The 20,662-nt window shown below is 38.8% G+C and overlaps 1 protein-coding gene across 6 annotated transcripts in view; it reads right to left on the bottom strand.

Annotated features, from left to right (window-relative positions):
- Nucleotides 1-20,662, bottom strand: part of mettl15 (methyltransferase like 15) — a 58,458-nt gene that overhangs the window by 19,300 nt on the left and 18,496 nt on the right. For all 6 annotated transcript variants that reach the window (XM_046031864.1, XM_046031865.1, XM_046031867.1 and 3 more), the window contains one exon: nt 7,327-7,463. In XM_046031864.1, the coding sequence (XP_045887820.1) occupies nt 7,327-7,463 (137 nt within the window). The remainder of the gene's footprint in view (nt 1-7,326; nt 7,464-20,662) is intronic.

Here is a 20,662-nt window from a genome sequence, read left to right as displayed (position 1 = left end):
GTTGAAGACGATTTGTGCTTCCAAATTATTGCGGTAGACTTTTTATACAAAAGCTACAAACTCAAACTTTCCATTGTATTTTCCTGTTTGGTTAGAAAGTGACCTTCAACATGACCAATTAGCTTAATTGCAAGATATGTTTCATATTGTACTTCAGTGGAGTAAGAACCTGAATATAGTGCACCCTTTTCTATTTATTCAACCGAGAGTCGGTTTTAGATTGAGAATTGTGCTGTGTTTTACATCACAGAAAAACATTAACAGTAGTAAGTATATTACATTGATATATACAATATATTGACATTTTCAGTAATAGCAAAAAAGATGCCTATGCACTTATATGCTAAATGCATGTATTTCAGAATGTTGATAGTTATTTTAAATAAATACATTCAACACTGATCTAGTGAAGGCATTATCAGAGGTAGAGCATGGCCACAGGGAGAGGAGAGAGGGGACAGAGTTCCACTGACTGGTAGGCAGTGCCCGCTGTGAAGCCACAAGCTTTCCAATGAATGTTACACAAGTTAGGGCTGCATAACACAAATGCTGAATTCGTCATTTTATTAGTCTTGAGGAATAGAAAGAATGTGAGCTGGTCTATGTAGAGTACCTTCTCTGCGTAACTGCAGACAAGACACATTTTTGTGGTGATGTCAGCACCAGCCAGCAGTCTAACTGGAGGTTTGAGAGGAGCGAGTTTAGCTTCAGACTGAGCGGGACCTCATACCTTTATTTGAGGGCAGTTATGGGAGGGGTTTATGGTAAGTATTGCTACTCTACATAAAGAAGCAGTTTCCAACCATGCCCAGTTAATATGCATGAATTGGAAAAGGTGAAAATGAGTAGACTGGTACAAACTCAACATTCGAATACAAAAGAGACTCCCGCCCTATTATTATATTTGTATAAATCACGTCTTACACGAATAACCATTTGAAATCTATAATAAATTTTCCTTTGAAGTCACACAGTCAGTCTTGTAATAGCTAGCCACTTTACAATATGGAAAGCTCTATCATGCAAAAATTACATCTACTTTTTAATTATTGGAAATTAAAATTCTGAAGTCTGTGTGTCCACCCACACGCAGGCGATGAACATACCTTCCACTACGCGCTGCAACTTCTTCTACATGTTTTTGTAATCCACTAAAGGATTTAAAAATATGCAAAACAGTTACATAACATTTCTAAATTATTAACTTCTTTATGTGGCTTAGACACAGAGTTGGAAATATAAATGCCTTATGTAAGGTCTTATATTATTAAAGAGGATAAGTTTCTGTGGTGTATGTACTGAGGTCCAAGTGTGGGCTCATAATTGCTTAAGAGATTGGAGCTTTTTATAGTCATAGCACCCCGCAACATTGACATCATGCAAATTTTTGTTATTCTGGCATCTCACTGGATCAACCTTATACTTAATATGAGTTTTATCAAATCTTACTGACAGTCCAAAGCTTTGCAGATTGAATCACAGGGTATGTGACATGCCGTTGACAAAGATTTAGAGCCATTGCTGTTGATATCAATATAAGTCAATGGTGAAGTGAACTTACCTCAATTTTAACTAAAAAAAAAAAGTAAAAGAAAGACAATGTTAGTGCATTCCCATTTCAGCTGTGCCATCCTTGTTTAGTGAAAAAAATATGTGCCAGGTAAAGGTTGAGAGCTTCAAATCCAACTGACACTTTTTAGCCACACTAGCAGTGATGGCAATTGGCGCTCAGTGTGCCATTGTTGTTAACCATAATGATATTATATTATATGTAACTATTATTGTTACAATTTCAAAATTACTTGAAAAGTCTTTTATGTATCGCCAAGAAATTTGGCACCAATATTCAGGATGAATCCTAATGACTTTAGTGATCTTCAACTAGGGGATGGATTGCTTGTTAAACACATTCATGTTCCCCTCAGAATGAACTGTAATAAATTTGGTGATATCTTAACATCTCATATAGCACCATCACCAGGTCAAAATAAAATAAAAAATAAACATTTCAGTGCTTTGGTTTATGATTCAGTACTAATGACATTCCCATTATCCTCAGCTGTACTGTGTTCAGTGAATAGCCAACTCCAAAGGTGCGAACAGACAGATTTGAATGCAGGGAATTTTTTGCACTGCGTGTTAATTTGCTCAGAACAGCTAATAAAGCGGCTGTACAGACGTTAACTGTAAGCTAACTAGAAACAGCCGGACCAAGGAGTTTGTCTGTGTGAGCGTTTGCTTTCAGCTAAGCCTCTGACTGACCTTAAAACTCTATGAATGAGCACACTTCAGTGAAGAAAAACACAAAATGAAAGGAGTTCTGTCATATTTTGGTAAATCTATCTACATTTACTTCATTTTGAAAGAAGCTTTCTTTTTCAAGAGTGCTCTTATGTGCTTTAGTTCTGCATCAGTGGCAAAAAGTGCTACTGTATGTTGTTCCTCAATACACAGAGATGCCTAGAAATATATCAACTAGGGCTGTGCAATATGACAACATATATATGTATATATTGTAGCAAAACGTCTATTGTTTAAAATTATGCTCTATCATTTATTTCATTGTGTCGCAAACTCCACACTTTACAAGGGTATGACGCTTTGCACTGCGGTGAAGTTAGTTTTAGTTGGATATTTGACAGACATCTGCAGACAATTCAACGTAAAACTAATATCTAACTTGAAACTAAATTCAATGTGGTCCGTTCTCCCACACTTGCCAGTGTTGCAGGGAAGAAATTTGCATTAGGAATAAACAAACGTGGAGAGTAAAGTTTACTTATAACTGGATAATACTCAACAGGTGGAATCAGACCATGCAAAAAAACGAGGAGCTCATACCAAAGAGAGAATTCTGTTGTATGGACGAGCCACACAACACTACTCCAGTCGTTTCAGCCATGATGTGTGTGTGTCAGCCCACAGACATTCAGCTTACTCTATTAGTTCACTAAAACATGCTGTTATTGTGATGTTAGCAGTAGCAGCAGGAGAGTTGCATCGCTTTCTGGAGCAGTTGTGCTGCTCTCGTCCTCTAATAATAGCTCTGTAGCAGCAAGTAGTGACAGTTTGCTAACAAACAACCTAGCTAACGTTAAATGGTTACAGTACTTGCTGTGTCGTTCACTCTATATCATGGTATTTGTCATAGTGTTGGAATTCTCCATAATAGCAGAGAAAAATCATGAGTTCATAATATTTCATTGAATTTACAAAAAAATTTCTATATTGGGATATATATCGTTATTGAGATATAAAATGACGTATATCGGGGATATGACATTTTAGTCATATTGCACAGCCCCTAATATCAACAATTGTTGAATTGTTGCTTTTCAACTGTGCAGAGTCAAAGGGTGCACAAAATGGTCTATACACACTGGCAAAATAGTTTATAGTAGGGTAGAATGTCCTTATAAGACAATGAAGACATTTTGACAAAAATTTCTTAGCAAAATGTCACTTAATGGAAATTTCAGTCACTGCCTCTAAAAAACTTCTAGGAGATTATTTTTGTCAAACCACTATTTGACTACACTTTAGTATTTTCTCACAAACCACCGCTTCATTAAAGATTTCCTTGCATTCACTTGTTCTTTACCATCTGGAATAAGAGTACACTCAGTGAGGACATCATGAACGTTCAAAGCAGCCTCAGTTTGAGCGCATGCTTGTTCAACACGATGCTGCCTCTTCACAAATCAAGCCTGAAATATTCCCTTGTGTTGACCTGCTCAGTTCCTTTACCTGCGTCACTGAAGCCTAAGACAAGATGCTGATTGATTGCTTTCAGCAGGGGAGCAGTGATGAAAATATCTACAGTCCAGTGAAGAAAAAAGAAAGAGGCTACAAACACAGGACGAACACACACAGGCTAGTCCTTAAAGATGCGTTTTTTTCAAAATGTCCATTTGTGCTACCTTAGTTGACCTAAGGAAGGTTATAAAAACTTTGTGACTTATTTATTTAGTATTAAAGTTACAAGAACTGTGAATTGGTACCTGAATGGCTGTTAACTTGTGGGTGGCCTTGCCATCTTTTCCTTAAAATGTCATCAATTACTGTTATTACTGTTACTTCCCTGCTGCTTTAATTTCATCATCTATATTTCCTGCTTAAAAAGCTTGTTTTTGGACAGCTAGAAAATTTTGCATCACAGATGAGCAAAGTTTCCAAATATGGAAATCTGCACTTCCCTGATGCCCTAGTTGTCTATGACGTGTGACTGATTGATTGAGGTTATTAATAAACTAGTTAGAATTGAGAGAATGGCAGACTTGAGTGTTGTACTGAACAATGCAAAGACTGCCACACTTGGCTTGGTTTCGTCACCGTCCAAAATCCAACCAAGTGATTCTGCATGAAGAAGAGTATGAATGTTTTTACGCTGTGTGCAGTTTAGCCAGGACTCAACACAAAACTAACTGGGCTGGTAGCTCACAAGATACAAAATACATTTATTCGTCATTTTAAACAGTTGTATAATAAGATTAAGTTTGTAGTTCCCTTCATGCTACTCATAAAGCAAGCGTATAATATAATAAAATATAAAACTATAAACAGAAATAAACAATGTTCTATGGTTCAGTGCTGAGGATGAATTTCAGAATATCACAGCCTGGGGGAAGAAGCTGCTCTTGAGTCTGTTGGTACGACAGAAGATAGGTCTATACATCTCGCAAGACGACAGCAGGGTGAACAGGCTGTGGCTGGATTCTGTGGTATCGTTTAGTATCCTTTGGGCTCTACGTAGGCACCTCACTTCACCGATATCACTGATGCTCGGTAGAAAGGTACCAATGATCTTCTGAGCAGTTTTGAGAAGATTTCCTCCCGCTATAAAGTCTCATCATTGTTTGAAATTTGGCCGATGATGGTGGTTTCAGCAACAGTTCTCCATGTATGGGGTTGCAGTCGTGGGTGTACAACGTTAGTCCCAGTGTTGAGCACTAGAGTGAAGGAGGTACAACCGCCACTCCGAACTATCTGGGGTCTGTTTGTGAGGAAGTCAAATATCCAGTTGCAGAGTGTTGTGCTCAAGAAATACACTGATTTTGTTAAGCCTTTTAAGGGGTGGTTGAGTTGGTGTTGGTAACGATGGATTCCTCTGGTACCTTTACTACTTTACGACTATGTAATAGTACATGTTTTGCACTAATAATTTCAGGCACATGGATTTCCTGATGCTGCATTGTTGTCACATTATTTACATGGGCTTTTTGAAACAGTCGACCAATCAGAGCTTAATTGGTGGCATGTTCAGATCGACTTCAGCCTTGAGTAAAAAACACAGGCCTTTCACTCATTTGAATGAAGCCAGTCCATCGACGCAGCAGGGGTGCCTACGGGAAGGACTCTGGAAAATAGTCGTCTGGCAAAAAGGCTGCAGTAGGCCACAGTCCTTCTAGACAAGTCATGCCACTCTGCCGCCATCTTGGCAACGCCTCCGGGCAGCTATTTTGGACTAACAAGACCAGGCTCCTATCTTAATGAATGGGGTGAGAGTCAGAACTGCACTTTCACTGGTCACCAGGACATAAAAACTAAATGACTAGAATCTGCAGTAAAATCTGTTAAAAAATGCTGAAAAAGTTTGACGACTTTGCCCCAAAATAAGGTTTAAAAGGCGTTTTTTCCGACCGTTTATACCTCTACTACACATGCGTCACCACTTCCGCGCATGCGCATTTGAAGTGAAGCAGACCCTTACGTCAGTGGAACCACACGATTGGCTGAAATATGTTTCACGCTTTGGCTGTTAAAACACATACGATTGGCTTTCTAGTAGGAGGGGCGGGATAACTGCCATCTTTGCCGTTATGGGCTTTCCCCATAGAGTTGTATTGAGGATGCAACTGAGTGGCGTGTCTCCTCTAAAATGTCTCTGCGTAGGCTCAGGCTCACACACCTTGTTGACTACTTTGTAATGTGTTTACCTCACTATTGTCATGACGAAAGATAAAGTATTTGCCCCTGTGATAACGTTCTAAAGTTAAATCCTTTCTGTGAGTATTAAAAACCTTTGTGTAGTGTTTTGGCATCTGATAAGCCTTTATATGTATCAATCTGTTAACCCAACTGCACTTCCTGGATCATATTTCATGTCTCACCGGTTGGCTTTTCAATAATGCTTGCTGCCTTTTGAGATTTATAACATTTATTGTGAGCACAACTACTGCGTCTCTTCAAGCCCAGGGAAGTCATAGCAACAACAAGAATGGTGAAAAGCAGAGTATAGTGAGGCTCATCCCATTAAAGACATGGTTGAATAACGTTGAGAGAACAGAGGGGTTACTTTTCAATAAAATTTAGGAGGTGAAATTATTCTCTGTTTGATAAAACTGGGTTCAGACTCACACCAACATTCAACAGTTTGCATTGAGGTTATAGTTTCCTCAAACCATGGGAGTACAGATGAGAGAGAAAATCCTCTAACCTTGTTGTGCGAATGCACTGCGTAGGTTGCCAGGGTCTTTTACTCAGGCTTCCAACAATATTGGTTAATTGCTAGATTTCTCTAGCTTCTCTCAACTTGCATCACGAGTAGGCGTGGAAGACTTTACAGCGGGGGTATATTGTTGCTGACAGAATACAGCGTTCTCATTCTCTCTCTCTCTTAATTGTCATTCCCTGCTCACAGGCACATTGCTCTGGCAGATTCCCCTGAGAGAGGTTTCCCCAGAATCTACGTAAAAGGATTCCTTCCCACGCCATGGTCTTAGGAACATCTCATTTTCATCCTCCCGCGCCTTGCTCATGCACACACACACTCCCTCTCACCCTGGCATTGTGTCCTCGTGTCTCCCTGTTCTCTCACTCTCATGTTTTAATTTTCTCTTCCGTTTTTTTCTCTCTCCACTTCTTAACTTCTCTAGGCTTCTCTGTACTCCCCCCCCCTTATTTCTTATAGATCCTCCGTGGGAGGCAGCATCTCCCTCACACTGCAGGCGTGGGCCCTTACTCTGACAAATGACATGCCGGGCCCACCAGCTTTGCGTGGGGGGAGAAAAGCTTTAAGTTAGGAAGGAGGAATGGATTTGATTGGATGGTGAAACTCAGGGGCTGTATCTTGGCGAGCAGTATTTGATCGGGCTCAGGCAAGAAGTGAGAAATACTGGGAGAACTGCAATGCTATATCACACACACAGTATGTTTTAAGAAACAATGGCCGCAAACTAAATACTGCTCAAAATGGTCAAGCTGTCAGATGTAATTATAAAAATGTATGGCAAAAAAACATGGCAGTGTATCAACATTTTTCTAGGCAGCTTAACATAAACTTTAACTTGTGTTTTGGTCTAGTTGATATTTCAATAAATCACTTACGAGTGTTCCTTGGCTAACTGCTCAGCCAGTGAAATTGCTGTAGGATCTCGGTCTAAGGCCAGGACTGTGACTTCAGGAACCATATTCAGTATTGCTTTGGTATGACCACCACCTCCAAATGTCATGTCCAGGACCACCTACATGCGAGAAAGAAAGAGAACAACACATTCTCCTCACACCAGGACTCCATATATTGAAATAATCATCATCACATTACCATTACAATGTTAATTCTTCATTTATGTTTAAGTGTTATTTTAAATCAGATTTTTCTGAATCTATCTTATCTCAGGGTACTTATGTGTCTATGTCTATATTAAAACTGAAATTAATTCAAAATGACAGATATGGTAGACTCCCTCAATATACAGTCCCCTCCAAAAGTATTGGAACGGTAAGGCAAATTCCTTTGTTTTTGTTGTTCACTGAAGACATTTGGGCTTAAGATCAAAAGATTAGTATGAGACAAGAGTTCAGAATTACAGCTTTTATTTCATGGTATTCACAGGTAGATGTGTAGATGTGTTAGAACAACTTAGGGCACATCATTATTTGTATTAGACCACAGCATTCTTAAGTGAGCAAAAGTAATGGAACAAATAATCTTAAAGTAAATAACATTTAATATTTGGTGGCATAATCCTTGCTTGCAGTAACTGCCTCAAGCCCGTGACCCTTCGTTGACATTACCTCCACCATGCTTCACAGATGAGCTTGTATGCTTCGGATCATAAGCATTTCCTTTCTTTCTCCACACTTTGGCCTTTTGATCACTTTGCTAGAGATTAATCTTAGTCTCATCAGTCCGTAAGATTGTGTTCAAGAACTTTTGTGGCTCATCTCTGTACTTCTTTGCAAATTTCCTTCGATTCTTACTGCTGATGAGTGGTTTGCATCTTGTGGTGCGGCCTCTATATTTCTGCTCTCTGAGTCTTCTTCGTGGATTGTGATACCTTCACCCCTGCAGTGTGGGGTGATGGGGTGATGCGTTGGTGATGTCACTTACTGATGTTTTGGGGGTTTTCTTCACAGCTCTCACGATATTTCTGTCATCAACTACTGTTGTTTTCCTTGGCCGACCTGTTGGACGTCTGTTGCTCAGTACATCAGTAGTTTCTTTCTTTTTCAGGACATTCCAAATTGTTGTGCTTGCTATGCCCAGTGTTTGTCCAATGGCTCTGGTCAATTTTCCTTCTTTTCTCAGCTTGACAACGACTTGCTTTTCTCCCATAGACAGCTCTCTGGTCTTCATGTTGGTTTATCCTCTTATTTAGGAAATGCAGTCTTTATAGGTTTGAACCTAGGATGAAAACTTAGACTAGTCTAGCTATTTAATGTTTGGACAATCAACCTAAAAGGCAAAACCTGGGCAACAAGAAACATCTGTCAGTCACATGTTCCAATAGTTTTGCTCACTTCAAAAATGGGTGGGTTCAAACAAAGAGTGGTATGTCCTGAGTTGTTTAAATGAAAGCTAAAATTCTGAACTCTTGTCTCATACTCATCTTTTGATCTTAAACCCAAATGTCTTCAGTGAACAACAAAAACAAAAGGAATTTGCCTTACCATTCCAATACTTTTGGAGGGGACTGTATATAGCTTGAACTGATGAAGAGGGTTGTCTTTGTACTTAATAGAAAAAGTGTGATGGTCATAAATCCTCAGTGCCTTGCCTATTGCTTCCAAGCTAATACCATAAAAAGTCATGTCACTGATGTCTGGACAGCTCTTAACGCAAAAAACTATTTAATCAACATATATTATTATAATATTCAGCGAGGCAGCATTAGTTTAGTCTGTGGGAACTTGATAATCAGAGGGTCACCGTTTCAAGTCCAGTATGGACCACTGCCAAAGATGCCCCTGAGCAAGGCCCTGAACCCCAAACTACTCACCGGGCACTGCACCATAGCTGCCCACTGCTCCTAATTAGGATGGGTTAAATTTTGCATTCGTGTATAATTGTATGTGACAATAAAGTTGAGTATTATTACTGGTGTTGTCATAACAGAAAATCCTCTATGAGAGGCAAACAGTAAGGTTAAAAATCCTCTACAAGTTATATTTATGTTGTTATTTTGTTCTGCTCTTTGCATTTTAAAAGGCTGTGATAGATTAAAAATATATTGTGGGAACAGTTCATTTGAAGAAAAACAACATACTGACACAAGATAAACATGACAGGGCCAGCACTTGTTTAATCAGGCCCTACCTTATTCAGTACACCACCCAGCTTCTGGTACAGGCCATGGTTATCTTTCACCTCGACTATTGCAATGCCATCCTAGTGGGTCTTCCAGTTTGTGCGGTGAAACCTCTACAAATGGTTCAGCACGTGGCAGCGCGTCTGGTTTTCAATCAACCCAAAAGGAATCATGTTACTCCATTACTCAGCTACTGCCACTGGCTACCCATGGCCTCCCGAATCGAATTCAAGTCACTAATACTTGCATACAGAGTGACTACTGGGTCCGCACCCATCTACCCAAACTCCCTCATACAAGTTTATGTTCCGGCCGTTCTCATCTGTGACACCACAGCTGACTGCATCCGTTAGCTTACTTCTTACTCCATTAATATAGTACTAGTATTTATTGCTGCTCTTACTAGTATCTATTGTCACTTGTAGATCTCTTCCTTTACTGATGCTTGTATTTTGTTCCTCAAATATAAGGTCGCTTTGGATAAAAGCATCTGCCAAATAAGTAAATGTAAATGACAATGTAAACGGTGCAAATGCTGCCATGTCATAGTTTAGAATACAGAATATATATATATATATATATATATATATATATATATATATTAGAATTTAAACTGAAACAGCGTTGTATTGATTGGGTCATAAATGGCTTCACCAACTTTACTTATTTGATCATCATTGTACAGTAACACATTTGTTGAGTTACTGCTGTCATGCTTCCCTGTGATTGGCACAGCTGTTTCAGAGCAAAGAGACCAGTAATAATTTGACTGGCTGAGAGTGTATTTATTAAGCACCACACCCTCCATTTATATTCCACTTTACCCAGCCTTTTGCACTTTGCACTGCTGCACAAACATGAACCAAAATAGCAGGTGCGCTTGGAGATGCCCACACAGTCCGTGCGTCCAAGAACTACCACTCTGCACTTGTAAAGTAATGTAAGGTAACCACAGGATCGCTGTTAGGTCATAAAAATAAGATAGAATTGCTATTTTGTTTGCCATGTGAAAAATAAATCTGTTTCTGCATTGCTGGTCTTTTCATGTGTCGTGGTTTTGGTGGCAGTTGCTACATTTGAAGACAATCTTTGACGCATGCCATCAAAAACATTGCTATATCACCATGAGCCATGACATTCACAATGCATATCTTCCCAAACAAGTTCTGTGGTGGATTTAAAATTTTTCATTTTTTCCTATTAATATTTAAAAATGTATTCTGAAACTGTTGGATGTTAGCTGTCTACATACAGTGTAATAACTTTATAAACAAAAACAACAAAAAGTTCTTGGTGAGGAAATAGCATTTAAACGTTTGGCTACTCCAGAAGATATTTTGTTAATATATCCTAAAACACATGTAAAAATCCAATTGGATAACTTTTAGGTTGGCCCAAAAAAGATGCATGAGAAGACAGCAAAGGATACCTTTACCTTTCATTGTATAGCATGCACTTTGTATTTACATGTATTAACATGTTTATAAATGTGTGAATAACTACTTCAGAATATTATTGTACTTGCATGTCAATGTTATAGTGTGCTACAAGCATATATGAAGTGTTAAACACCATTTATTTATCATATAATGAGAGGGAGGGAGGGGGAAAATGTCTTATCAAGGAAATGTCCAACGCCTGCCAAATCATTCTGCCACAGCATCTTTGCGGTTAGTCAGGTAGCTGGAAGCTGTGTCCATGGATTACCACTTGCAAAGCAGAAAACATCTCCTGTCCATGCACATTTCCTTATATACATAAGGATATATGCCACAAAAAGAGTGCAGCCCAGGACTGACTGAACAGTCTGCAAATTTTTGAATAATTGGTTGGCTTATGCTTTACTTTTTATTTTTTCCCCATTTCTGCTCTGTGATGTAGTATAATGTCAGCAAATGGTGGGGAACAGATGTAAAATGACACAAAAAGGAAATACCAGCTATTCCCCACAAAAACATTAAACATGTCGATCGATAGTGATGTTGAAGGTGGGGTGTGTGTGTGCATGTGTGAGGGAAGAAGTGATCAATGGCGGTTCCCTCTCCTTTCCAGCGCACAGCAGCAGATGGGGAGGGGGTGTGGGCTAGTGGGATGAGTCACACGCATAATGAACTTGCCTGTTGTGCTATTCAATACAAAAAAAGGAAAATGAAAACAGAAACACAAACAGCGAAGTAGGCTGGCTTTTATGAAAACAGTCGACACAAGCAACCAGGAGACAAACTAGTCCTCTACTGGAGTGTGCAGCTCTTGTCACAACATACTTCAGTCACATCTTGAAGAAGCTTTGGCCAAAAGAACAAAGGTAAAGCCTATTTATGTCACTGGTGCAAATGATAGAACAGACTATATAGAAGTGATGCTCAATATTCTTAGAGGTGGTTGGTTGGAAATATAAATATTGTATGTTTATTTGTATCACTGCTGCACTGAGCAGACACTATCCATCTCTATGAGACTTAATACAAGTTCCACCTTCCTTCACACACACCAAATAAACTAAGCTAAAAATTAAGTGTGTGCAACCAAAAATGGAGAATTGGATGTTTGCAAGGTCATTTATAAAGGTAAATTGAAAATCTAGTTCCTTCACCCTGTGGGGGAAAACAAGCTTCTTCAAAAGACCGAATGCTGTTGTGAAAATCTTTTCCTTCTTTTTCGAAAAAAAGGCTGCTGCTTCTGCCACCAGATGGACAAAACAACTTCTTGAAAAGATTTGGTGATAATGGGTTTGGCATTTGCGCTGATGATTGACACCAAACTTGGGAGTGAGTCATTCACATTGATATTTCATACAGAGGGGTGTCAGCGAGGCTCTCACCTAGACCAGGCCTTCCCAGAGAAAGCAGCAGATTGGAATGAAGCCAGAACACAGCATGGGTCATGCCAGGGTCTAAATGCAGAGATGATACTTAAAATAAAAATAATTACTGTAGTCTATGTTTTGTGCTATTTAAGGTGTGTAATATCTGCCTTTCCCAGCAGAGGGGATAGGAGAGTTAGGAGTGGTCCGAGTGGTGCAGTCCAATAGTGAAGCTGCAAGGTGCTATAATGCAGGACACTTCAGCCGTCACCCCACAGCAATCTCAATGAGAGATTTTCTTCCCAAAAGGAAAAAGTAAACACGTTATTGAATCTCATTCGGTATGTTAAATCAAAAACACGGGTAAGCGCATCTATTTAGAAACAATTTAAAAACATAGATGATGTGGGGAATAATAATTGGGGACCATTTTTGCATAAATAAGATTTTGCAGACAAAACACAGCTCACCCAACAGTAAATAATATCCTGGCCATATGGAAAAAGAGGCCTCATCTCAAGTCTTCTTATGATTGAATTCATTAGGAAAAGAGGAACCTGAGAGAAGGCTGAGTACTCACCTAAATCCTACTTGTGACTCCCCAGCCCAGGTCAGTTACAGTGGGGGATCTAAAATGTCATTGAGGGGAGTTTTTACAGATCTTGTTACACTAACACACAGACCATTAGGGAGACAGATACACAGGTACAGGATCGCTTTTCTTGTCGCGTCCGTTGCCATGGCAAGAGTGGAGGTAACCGGTTTGCATTTCTTTCTCTGTCACCCAAAGTTCATGGAGAGATACAAGTGTGTACAAATTGTAGCCGGTTTAAGGCAAGAGAGCATAGTACCAATCGGTGAATGTGGAGGTTGTGATTATGCGAATGATTTAGAGTACTTAAGTGTCTTCATACCTGGCCATGGCCTTTGTGCACTCAACTCTGGACATAAATCTTGTGCTTAAAACTGCTACCATGCTCAAACTTTATCAAGATTATCTTACAATAAAACTACTTTTTAACAAGACCATTACACCTGAACCCCCTTATTACAGATCAGTATTGTCTGTTTCTCTACAGCTTACCTCAACATGTTGATGTCAACTTTACTTTAAAAGGGGTGTAGATTAGTTTTTGCTCTCTCTACTATATTTAAATGAATGTAATAGGTGTGTACATTGGTCTTGCAGGTAGGAGGCGGAGGTGGTGGTGGGGGTGCACAAAACAGATGGCCAGTGAGAGCAAACTCAAAAGGCATGAAAGCTTCCCGCAATTACTCTGTCAAGAGATTATGTTGATGGTGATCAGTGATGTCTGAGATGCATGCAGCCCCCCACCCCCACCCGCCTAAAGTTAAAGTGCACTAAACATACTATCTGTGTGTCTCAGAATAAGAAAGAGAGAGTGGGTGAATGAGTGAGTGAGTGAACAAGTAATATAGGAGCACAGAAATGTTGACAAAGTTGTTTGCCAGAGGGCTCCTTCCAAATGCCTCTGTGTATGTTAAGATAATCTCTCTTTTGTCAAAGGAATGCGGCAGAGTAACGACAAATACTTCCATTCCTTGTCTGTTCAGTGCTGTTTGCACTCTTTTGGCGTGAGTTTAAATAAAGGCACCTGAAAAGGTATTTGAGCTAGTTAAGACAAGATACGTCTACACGCGTAAAAGCAGCATTTGCTCGTTTGACTCCAAAAACACCCCTCTGAAGTTTGGGTTTTCCAAGCGAATAAGTGAGGATCAATGAATTCTACAGGAGAAACGTAGAAGTCATAAAGACAGACCGGCCTTTTTTTCCCCCCAGACCATGTCAGTACATATAAGAGACTTCAAACTATTTTAGTATTAGTAGTTCACTACTAACTGTTAGAATGCTGACTATGCTAATCAGTAACAGAAATTAATTATGGCAAATTTGCATAGGAAAAAAGTGACCCATATGTTACAGAACTTTGTTGGAGGTCACATAATGATCACAGGTCATACTCCAGCACTTATCCTAGCAGATGAATGTGCAGCAAAAAGGAAATAAGAAGTTTTTATCTGTGGCTTTCTAGGATTTGGGTTGTCAAAACTGCATAATGAGACATATAGGGGAAGGCTCGCTCACATGCTCCATACTTCCCTCCTGTAACAGGGTGGGGTTGTTTAGTTATGAGAGGGTACAAAGAGATCACACGAAAGGTTTGTTTATGTCTAGTGTTTGAAAATGTGAGATAAACTGCCCTGTGATAACATGTGAAGAAAGATACAGGATTGGGTTTCGTTTATAGCTCTGCACAGCATGTGGCTATAAGGACGGCAATGTCTGTCCCTGAGTCCTTCTATTATTCCACAGTTAAGTGTCGTGAACACTAATGACCGGATTACTGCCATGAAATTTGGTGCTGATAGGATAAATTCTAATTTGGTGAGCGTTATCACGCTAATTGTGGGTGACAGATTATTAAATGTGTGCTGGTGCTGAGCAAATAGGAAAGCAAGTACAATAGAAAAATGTATGTTTTGTTAATGCATATACTCAATTGTTTTATGGTAGGGTTAAAGTATTATTGATTTATATAATACATGAATATACTTTTGAGACATAGCTCCATATAGAGACTATAAGGCATTTAAAATATGTCACACGTTATATCTTCAACTTAATAAACATGGATTCTCGTCCTGGTCCTTAAGAAACTATCTGCTGCTTTTAGGAGGGTTGACAGGAGATGATTTGATTAAATGTTATTGAAGACTGACTGTATTCCACCTATGAATTATGTATTTATTCTACTTTTTTGACTTTTGTTGTGTTTTTATTTTCGAGCCCCATTTTCAGATTGGACTATGCTGTTCCTAAAGTCAGTTAGCTGCTCCCATTGGCCTGTGCCCAAATGCATACCATTCATGCCTATTGTATTTTTAATGAAATTTGAAAAATCATTGATATTTTTTAAGTATGTTGTTCATCAGTGTCAGTCACTGCTCTGTTTCAGTTCATGTTTTTTTTTACCAAGTTGAGTGGGTCACAATGTTCGTTCTGCTGGAAATGTTCCCACATCAGCCAACATGTACACACAGGTATAACAAGGCTGACAAAGGTTAACACTGCCTGGGATCAAACAAAATCTAATAAAGGCATACTGACATGTTCACGCGCATTTCTGAGAAGCTCACATTTAACTAATGATTCATTCAACGATTCAGGCTCCCAAGAACATACCAGACCCAAAGGGATGTCTTTAATTGCTTGTTTTGTCCTGCCAATAAAAAAACCCATTCCCCTTAGAATTAAAACCCACATTCAAAAGCATGATTATTCAATTATCAGTTTTCAACATTTCATTTTTGATAGTCAGCACCGATCTTGATCCAGTCACAAAACCCTGCTGACATGATTATGTAAAAGCAGCAACAGCAAGCTGCAACTACAAGTCAAGTATCCTGAGATAGATGTGACTGGGAAAGAGAGTGGCTGAAGAGCCATAGACCAACAGAGACCGGTAGTAAATATGCATCATATAGTGCACATACACAGAGACACATGGTGTGTATGGCAAAACAAATGGGACTGTGCAGCTTTCAATGTCAGTCATGGACACTGAAAGTAAGGATCACTATTTTAACTCAATTTTAAAGTTTTGATGTACATAACATCTGAGAAAAATATCTCCAGCTGCTAAATGTTGGACTTTCTTCACTAGCTTTCTTGGGAACATTGTTGACAAAGTCGCAAATACTGACTAGACATTAATGGGTCTACTATTAAGCCAGTATCTTATCTTATTTCTAGAGACATCCCTTTTTTGGATTGGCTGAAACAGGTCATAGGCTACGGTTCTACACATGTGTGTGCTCTCCGTGTAGTTCAAGGCAGAGTACATACTGGAAAACTATCTAAACTATTTCAGGAAGCTGGCTAGCCTGTTTGTCACAGTTTCTCCCAACACCATATATAGTAAATTTCAGGCACAATCACGGCTGTTATGACACGCATCTGCAAGGTTAAGTGTCTTTATGTTCCTTCTGATGTCACCTTGTTTTAAGCTCAGGAAAGATTCATAAAGGTTCATATAGCCACGGACATAAAGCAGCTTATTACTGTATTTGTGGAGAAAGAAGTAAATCAATAGTGTGCATCATTTGCCCAAGTAAAATGTTGTTTACATAATCTGCACAAAGTAACTCTGTCAACAGTCATTTAAAAAGTATTACAGTTCCTAATTGGTTATAAGAAAAAGTCCTGCACAGACACACAGTAAAAAGGTACACACATAGAGGTCATACAGGACATTACACAACGTAAACCATAATACACAACAAAGTTCTGATGTACAAACACATTTAGGTAGAGGTAAAGAATGGAGACTTCTCCTCCACTGAGTCTGTTATTTTCTACATTACAACACTTCTAAATATTATCTTGCTCAGACAATGGCCACTTACCACAGGATAAAGCAGAGGAGAGTGAACCCCTATGTAAGAGGACGCAGCATTTCACAGGACAGTGTCAGCCTCTAGGACAGTAAGAGGCAAATCTTTTTATTTTAAAGTTTAGAAATCAGCTTAAGTAGCAGTTGTTCAGACAAGTAAAAGCAAACCTATAGCTATGCAAGCTAATCCTCAGTTTGCCATTATTGTAGATAGCCAGGAATAGAAAATGCCCATTCATTATAATGAGCTTACAGAAAAATGAAAAGTTCTCATGTGAAAAAAATCCATGAAAGAAAGACCACAGTAGTGAGGATACATCAGCAAGACACACACTGAAATGTAAATTCATGGGCTGCCCCACGGCTTGATTTAAGCAAACACAAACACACCCTCTCTCTATTAACTGCAAAAGGTATATGATGTATGAATGCACTTCATGATAATGCTGCTGACTTGCTGGTCACTGCGATGAGGAACAATAACTGGGAGATCACACTGCCATAAATTGAATTTGATTTGACATAATAGCAGCAGCTGATACTTGACCAAACATCTTGCAAATGTAAAAACATTTTGAAAATATATTTTTTAAAGCTCCAGTGTGTAATATTTCTAAGGATTTATTGTCAGAAATGCAATATAAGATCCATAACTATGTTTCTTTATTAAATCTTTATTTCTTTTGAGTTTAAAGGCTGATTTTTGCTACTGAGGGAAAGTTGAAGAAACCTGATGGTTAATTGTGGTTTAAACTCGTCTTTATGGTCAACACTTGATGCCAAACAGTGGCTCACTTCACAAATCTGAAGTAGAACATTCAAAACAATTATGATAAAATAATTTAAATAAATCTTTTTCAACACATATGCAGGAGTAAAATTAAGTAAAAGCTTTTTTTCAGTCCTTTTTCCTCAACAAAATAAGCATCTTAATAAAAAGTTAAGTCCTAATTCGTGTATGATTCAAGTGAATAAAATCAAACATTTATTGAATATTTATTGAACATTTGTTAAATTGTTATTGAAAAAAATTATATTGCGATAATTATTGTTATTGTTTTATTGTCCAGCCCTACCTTAGAATGATACATTTATATCTACATAAACGCAGGTCCCCCCCTTCCATGGACGTCGCCACATTGCGTTGTCATACAGTAGCTGAAACACACAGAGCTACAGAGCGCATTTCGTTCCAACGTTCATCTTTTCCTACTTCTGGTAGAATTCAGGCAGTGTGGACACTCATCACTATGTTGAATACGTATGGTAGAAGTAGTAAGAATATACAGCAAAGAAGTTTAGCATTAGAGCAATATTTTCAACCACTAGATGGTGGGTAAGAATATAAGACATAATATTGACTTCTATCATCGTAGTATTTGGTTAGTTCAGTTGGTAAAGCGCAGGTCTTATTCCCTGGGTGTTGTGAGTTCAAGCCCACCTTGGGGAACTTTTTTTTCTCTTTCTTCAACAAATTGATTCTGCAACGATTATTTCTCACATTACAGCAGTGCTGCAGTGTTTGTGTTTGTGAGAACATTTAGGGGAATCGTGTTTTCTGACAGCTCATTCATAGGTGTGTCAAGCAGGCAACAGACTTTTAATATCGTTCAGGATTTTTGAAAGTAAAAGCTCAGTTCCACTCCAACTACAGCATTACAGTAAACAAGCTTCTTGCCCTTTTATTTTGTAGGCAAAACCATTAAAGAGGAAGTGACTATGTGAGTAACTGTTGCAGACATGACTGAGATCTATTTCAGCACACTATCAAAGTATTTATTTATTTATATTTTTTGCCGCTATCAAAGCACGGTAATCTGGCTGTGGGCCAGATATTATTGCCGGCCCATAAACACTGAGAGAATTAATGTGTTTCCCTTATCAATGTTTGTATAAACTTTATCTATGATGTGGTTTATTATAGACTGTGGTGCAGAAACAGTGACAGTGTTTCACACTCTTGGCTTACATTTTCCATGTTATCAGTCAGTGGCCAAGTCACACTAACATATAGTTTTACTAAATTATTACGTAAATGTAATTTCCTAATAAATATACCTAAAGAAACCTAATTTCTTAACTGACTACTCTCTGTTGTCTCAGAAGAGACACCTTTTGTGCTCTGTCACACGCCGTAGCTGTCCTGCGCTCTTTGAAAGTGTAGGGGACAGTGGTAGACTGGGCAGATGATTGCAATTCACAAACACACCACTAGATGCCACTAAATCTTACACACTGAACCTTTAATGGTGTGAAGGCACAGCTAGCTTACCAAGGGAGAAAGCTAGCTGTGAGTTATCATTGAGACCTGCACACAACCAATTTTAAAGGAGCCAATCTGAAACAGTTAGAACTATGTATATATGTTTTTTAAAGATATACCGAATAACATTTTTGTCTTCTGCTTTTATTTTTCCTACAGAGGCAAGACAGGGGCTCTGGTTAGTGTGACTTTAACTGCCTGGAGGCTCCTGGATGACAACCAGACTATGGTGAACCGGAAACTTAACTAATCTAAAATAATATTATAACAGCTGTGGTAGAGGTTCAAGACAATCAGTAGATCCTCCTGTTTTCAGCTCAGGTGGATCATTTTTAACATTTTGTACATAAGTATGCCATGACCGCTGTCCAAGGTGCTGATCCTGGGAAAGCCAGGGACGTGGGAGCTGTCAGAGGATACTCAACATTGCCCCTTAGGTTAGGTAAATTGGTGACAAAAAGAATTTTTGCCTGAGTGAATGTATTACTTGGCACTGCTGAAAGGTGAGGTCCTGTTGGAAATGGCACCATAACAAACATACCACACACCTTCACTGTACGGGGTGGCAGCAGAAATCTCAGAGACACATTTCAACAAAACTTAACTCATGAACATCAAACTGTGGCTGGACACCACTAGAGGAAATACATTTGGCCCCGGATTGTCGCCAAATCCCCCTAAATATACAACTACACAAATCATTTTTAAAAATCTGCTAAGACTGCTGCTAATAATTTTGTGCCTTTTTGACCACTGTATATATTTCTATGTGAGAAGAAACATTGGTAGACAACAGAATGAGTGTAATTATATGCACATCACATGTAGGTGCATGCCAACTGGAAAAATACTGTTACTTTGAGAAGGTTTGATGGTTAACCACATTTGTCTTCACAGAGCTTGTCATCCGATTGATTATTTATGGGTGACATAACAATTAAAATTTTTTAACATTTTGATCTGACAAAGATCCAACTGAGACTGACGCTTTGTTCATTTAAATACAATTTGTGGTTTGGAATCAGTGTGTAGAAGCAATATTGTTGCTTCCAAATTACCTCCTGGTATTAGAGGCTAAAATGTTGGTGGCATAGCAGTGCAATCAGTCAAGAGTTTAGAGCCCTGATTACATATCACTTTATCACCATTTAGGGTCACAGTCGTTGAAGTAGGATGCCAAGCTAGAATCCTCAATGACTTGTAATTTAATGGATGTTTGGGTGGTTATTTGTCTTGCTGCAATGATTGCATTTAAATCTGTTGCTTTAACTCACTTGCTAGCCCTGGATTATGTAGTTTGAGTGGCAATATAACCCTGTAGCATGGAGGAGGACATGGAGATATACTGTGCCACGTTATCCAAGCCCCTGGAGTTCTTCCTAGATGTTACCAGTGCTATTAAAAAGACGGGCCTCTCCTTAGCACCTTCCTTTACATGAAGTGTTGCTCAGTTTTATCTTACATCAAAAGTGTATGAATTTACATCAGAGCTAGTGACAACAACCATGGAATTATCTTTCAATGCTCAGCACTGTATCCGGAAACACCAAATGCGCACTGTGTAAAAGAATATTTTTAGGGATCTTAATTGATGTAACAGGAAAAGATAAGACAGGTCTAGCTTGGAGTCATTAGCCGACCCTACTGACTT

The sequence above is a fragment of the Micropterus dolomieu genome, linkage group LG20, assembly GCF_021292245.1.
Source record: "Micropterus dolomieu isolate WLL.071019.BEF.003 ecotype Adirondacks linkage group LG20, ASM2129224v1, whole genome shotgun sequence".
Taxonomy (NCBI): domain Eukaryota; kingdom Metazoa; phylum Chordata; class Actinopteri; order Centrarchiformes; family Centrarchidae; genus Micropterus; species Micropterus dolomieu.
Note: the sequence above shows the minus strand (reverse complement) of the source record. Positions and strands in the feature narration are given on the sequence as shown.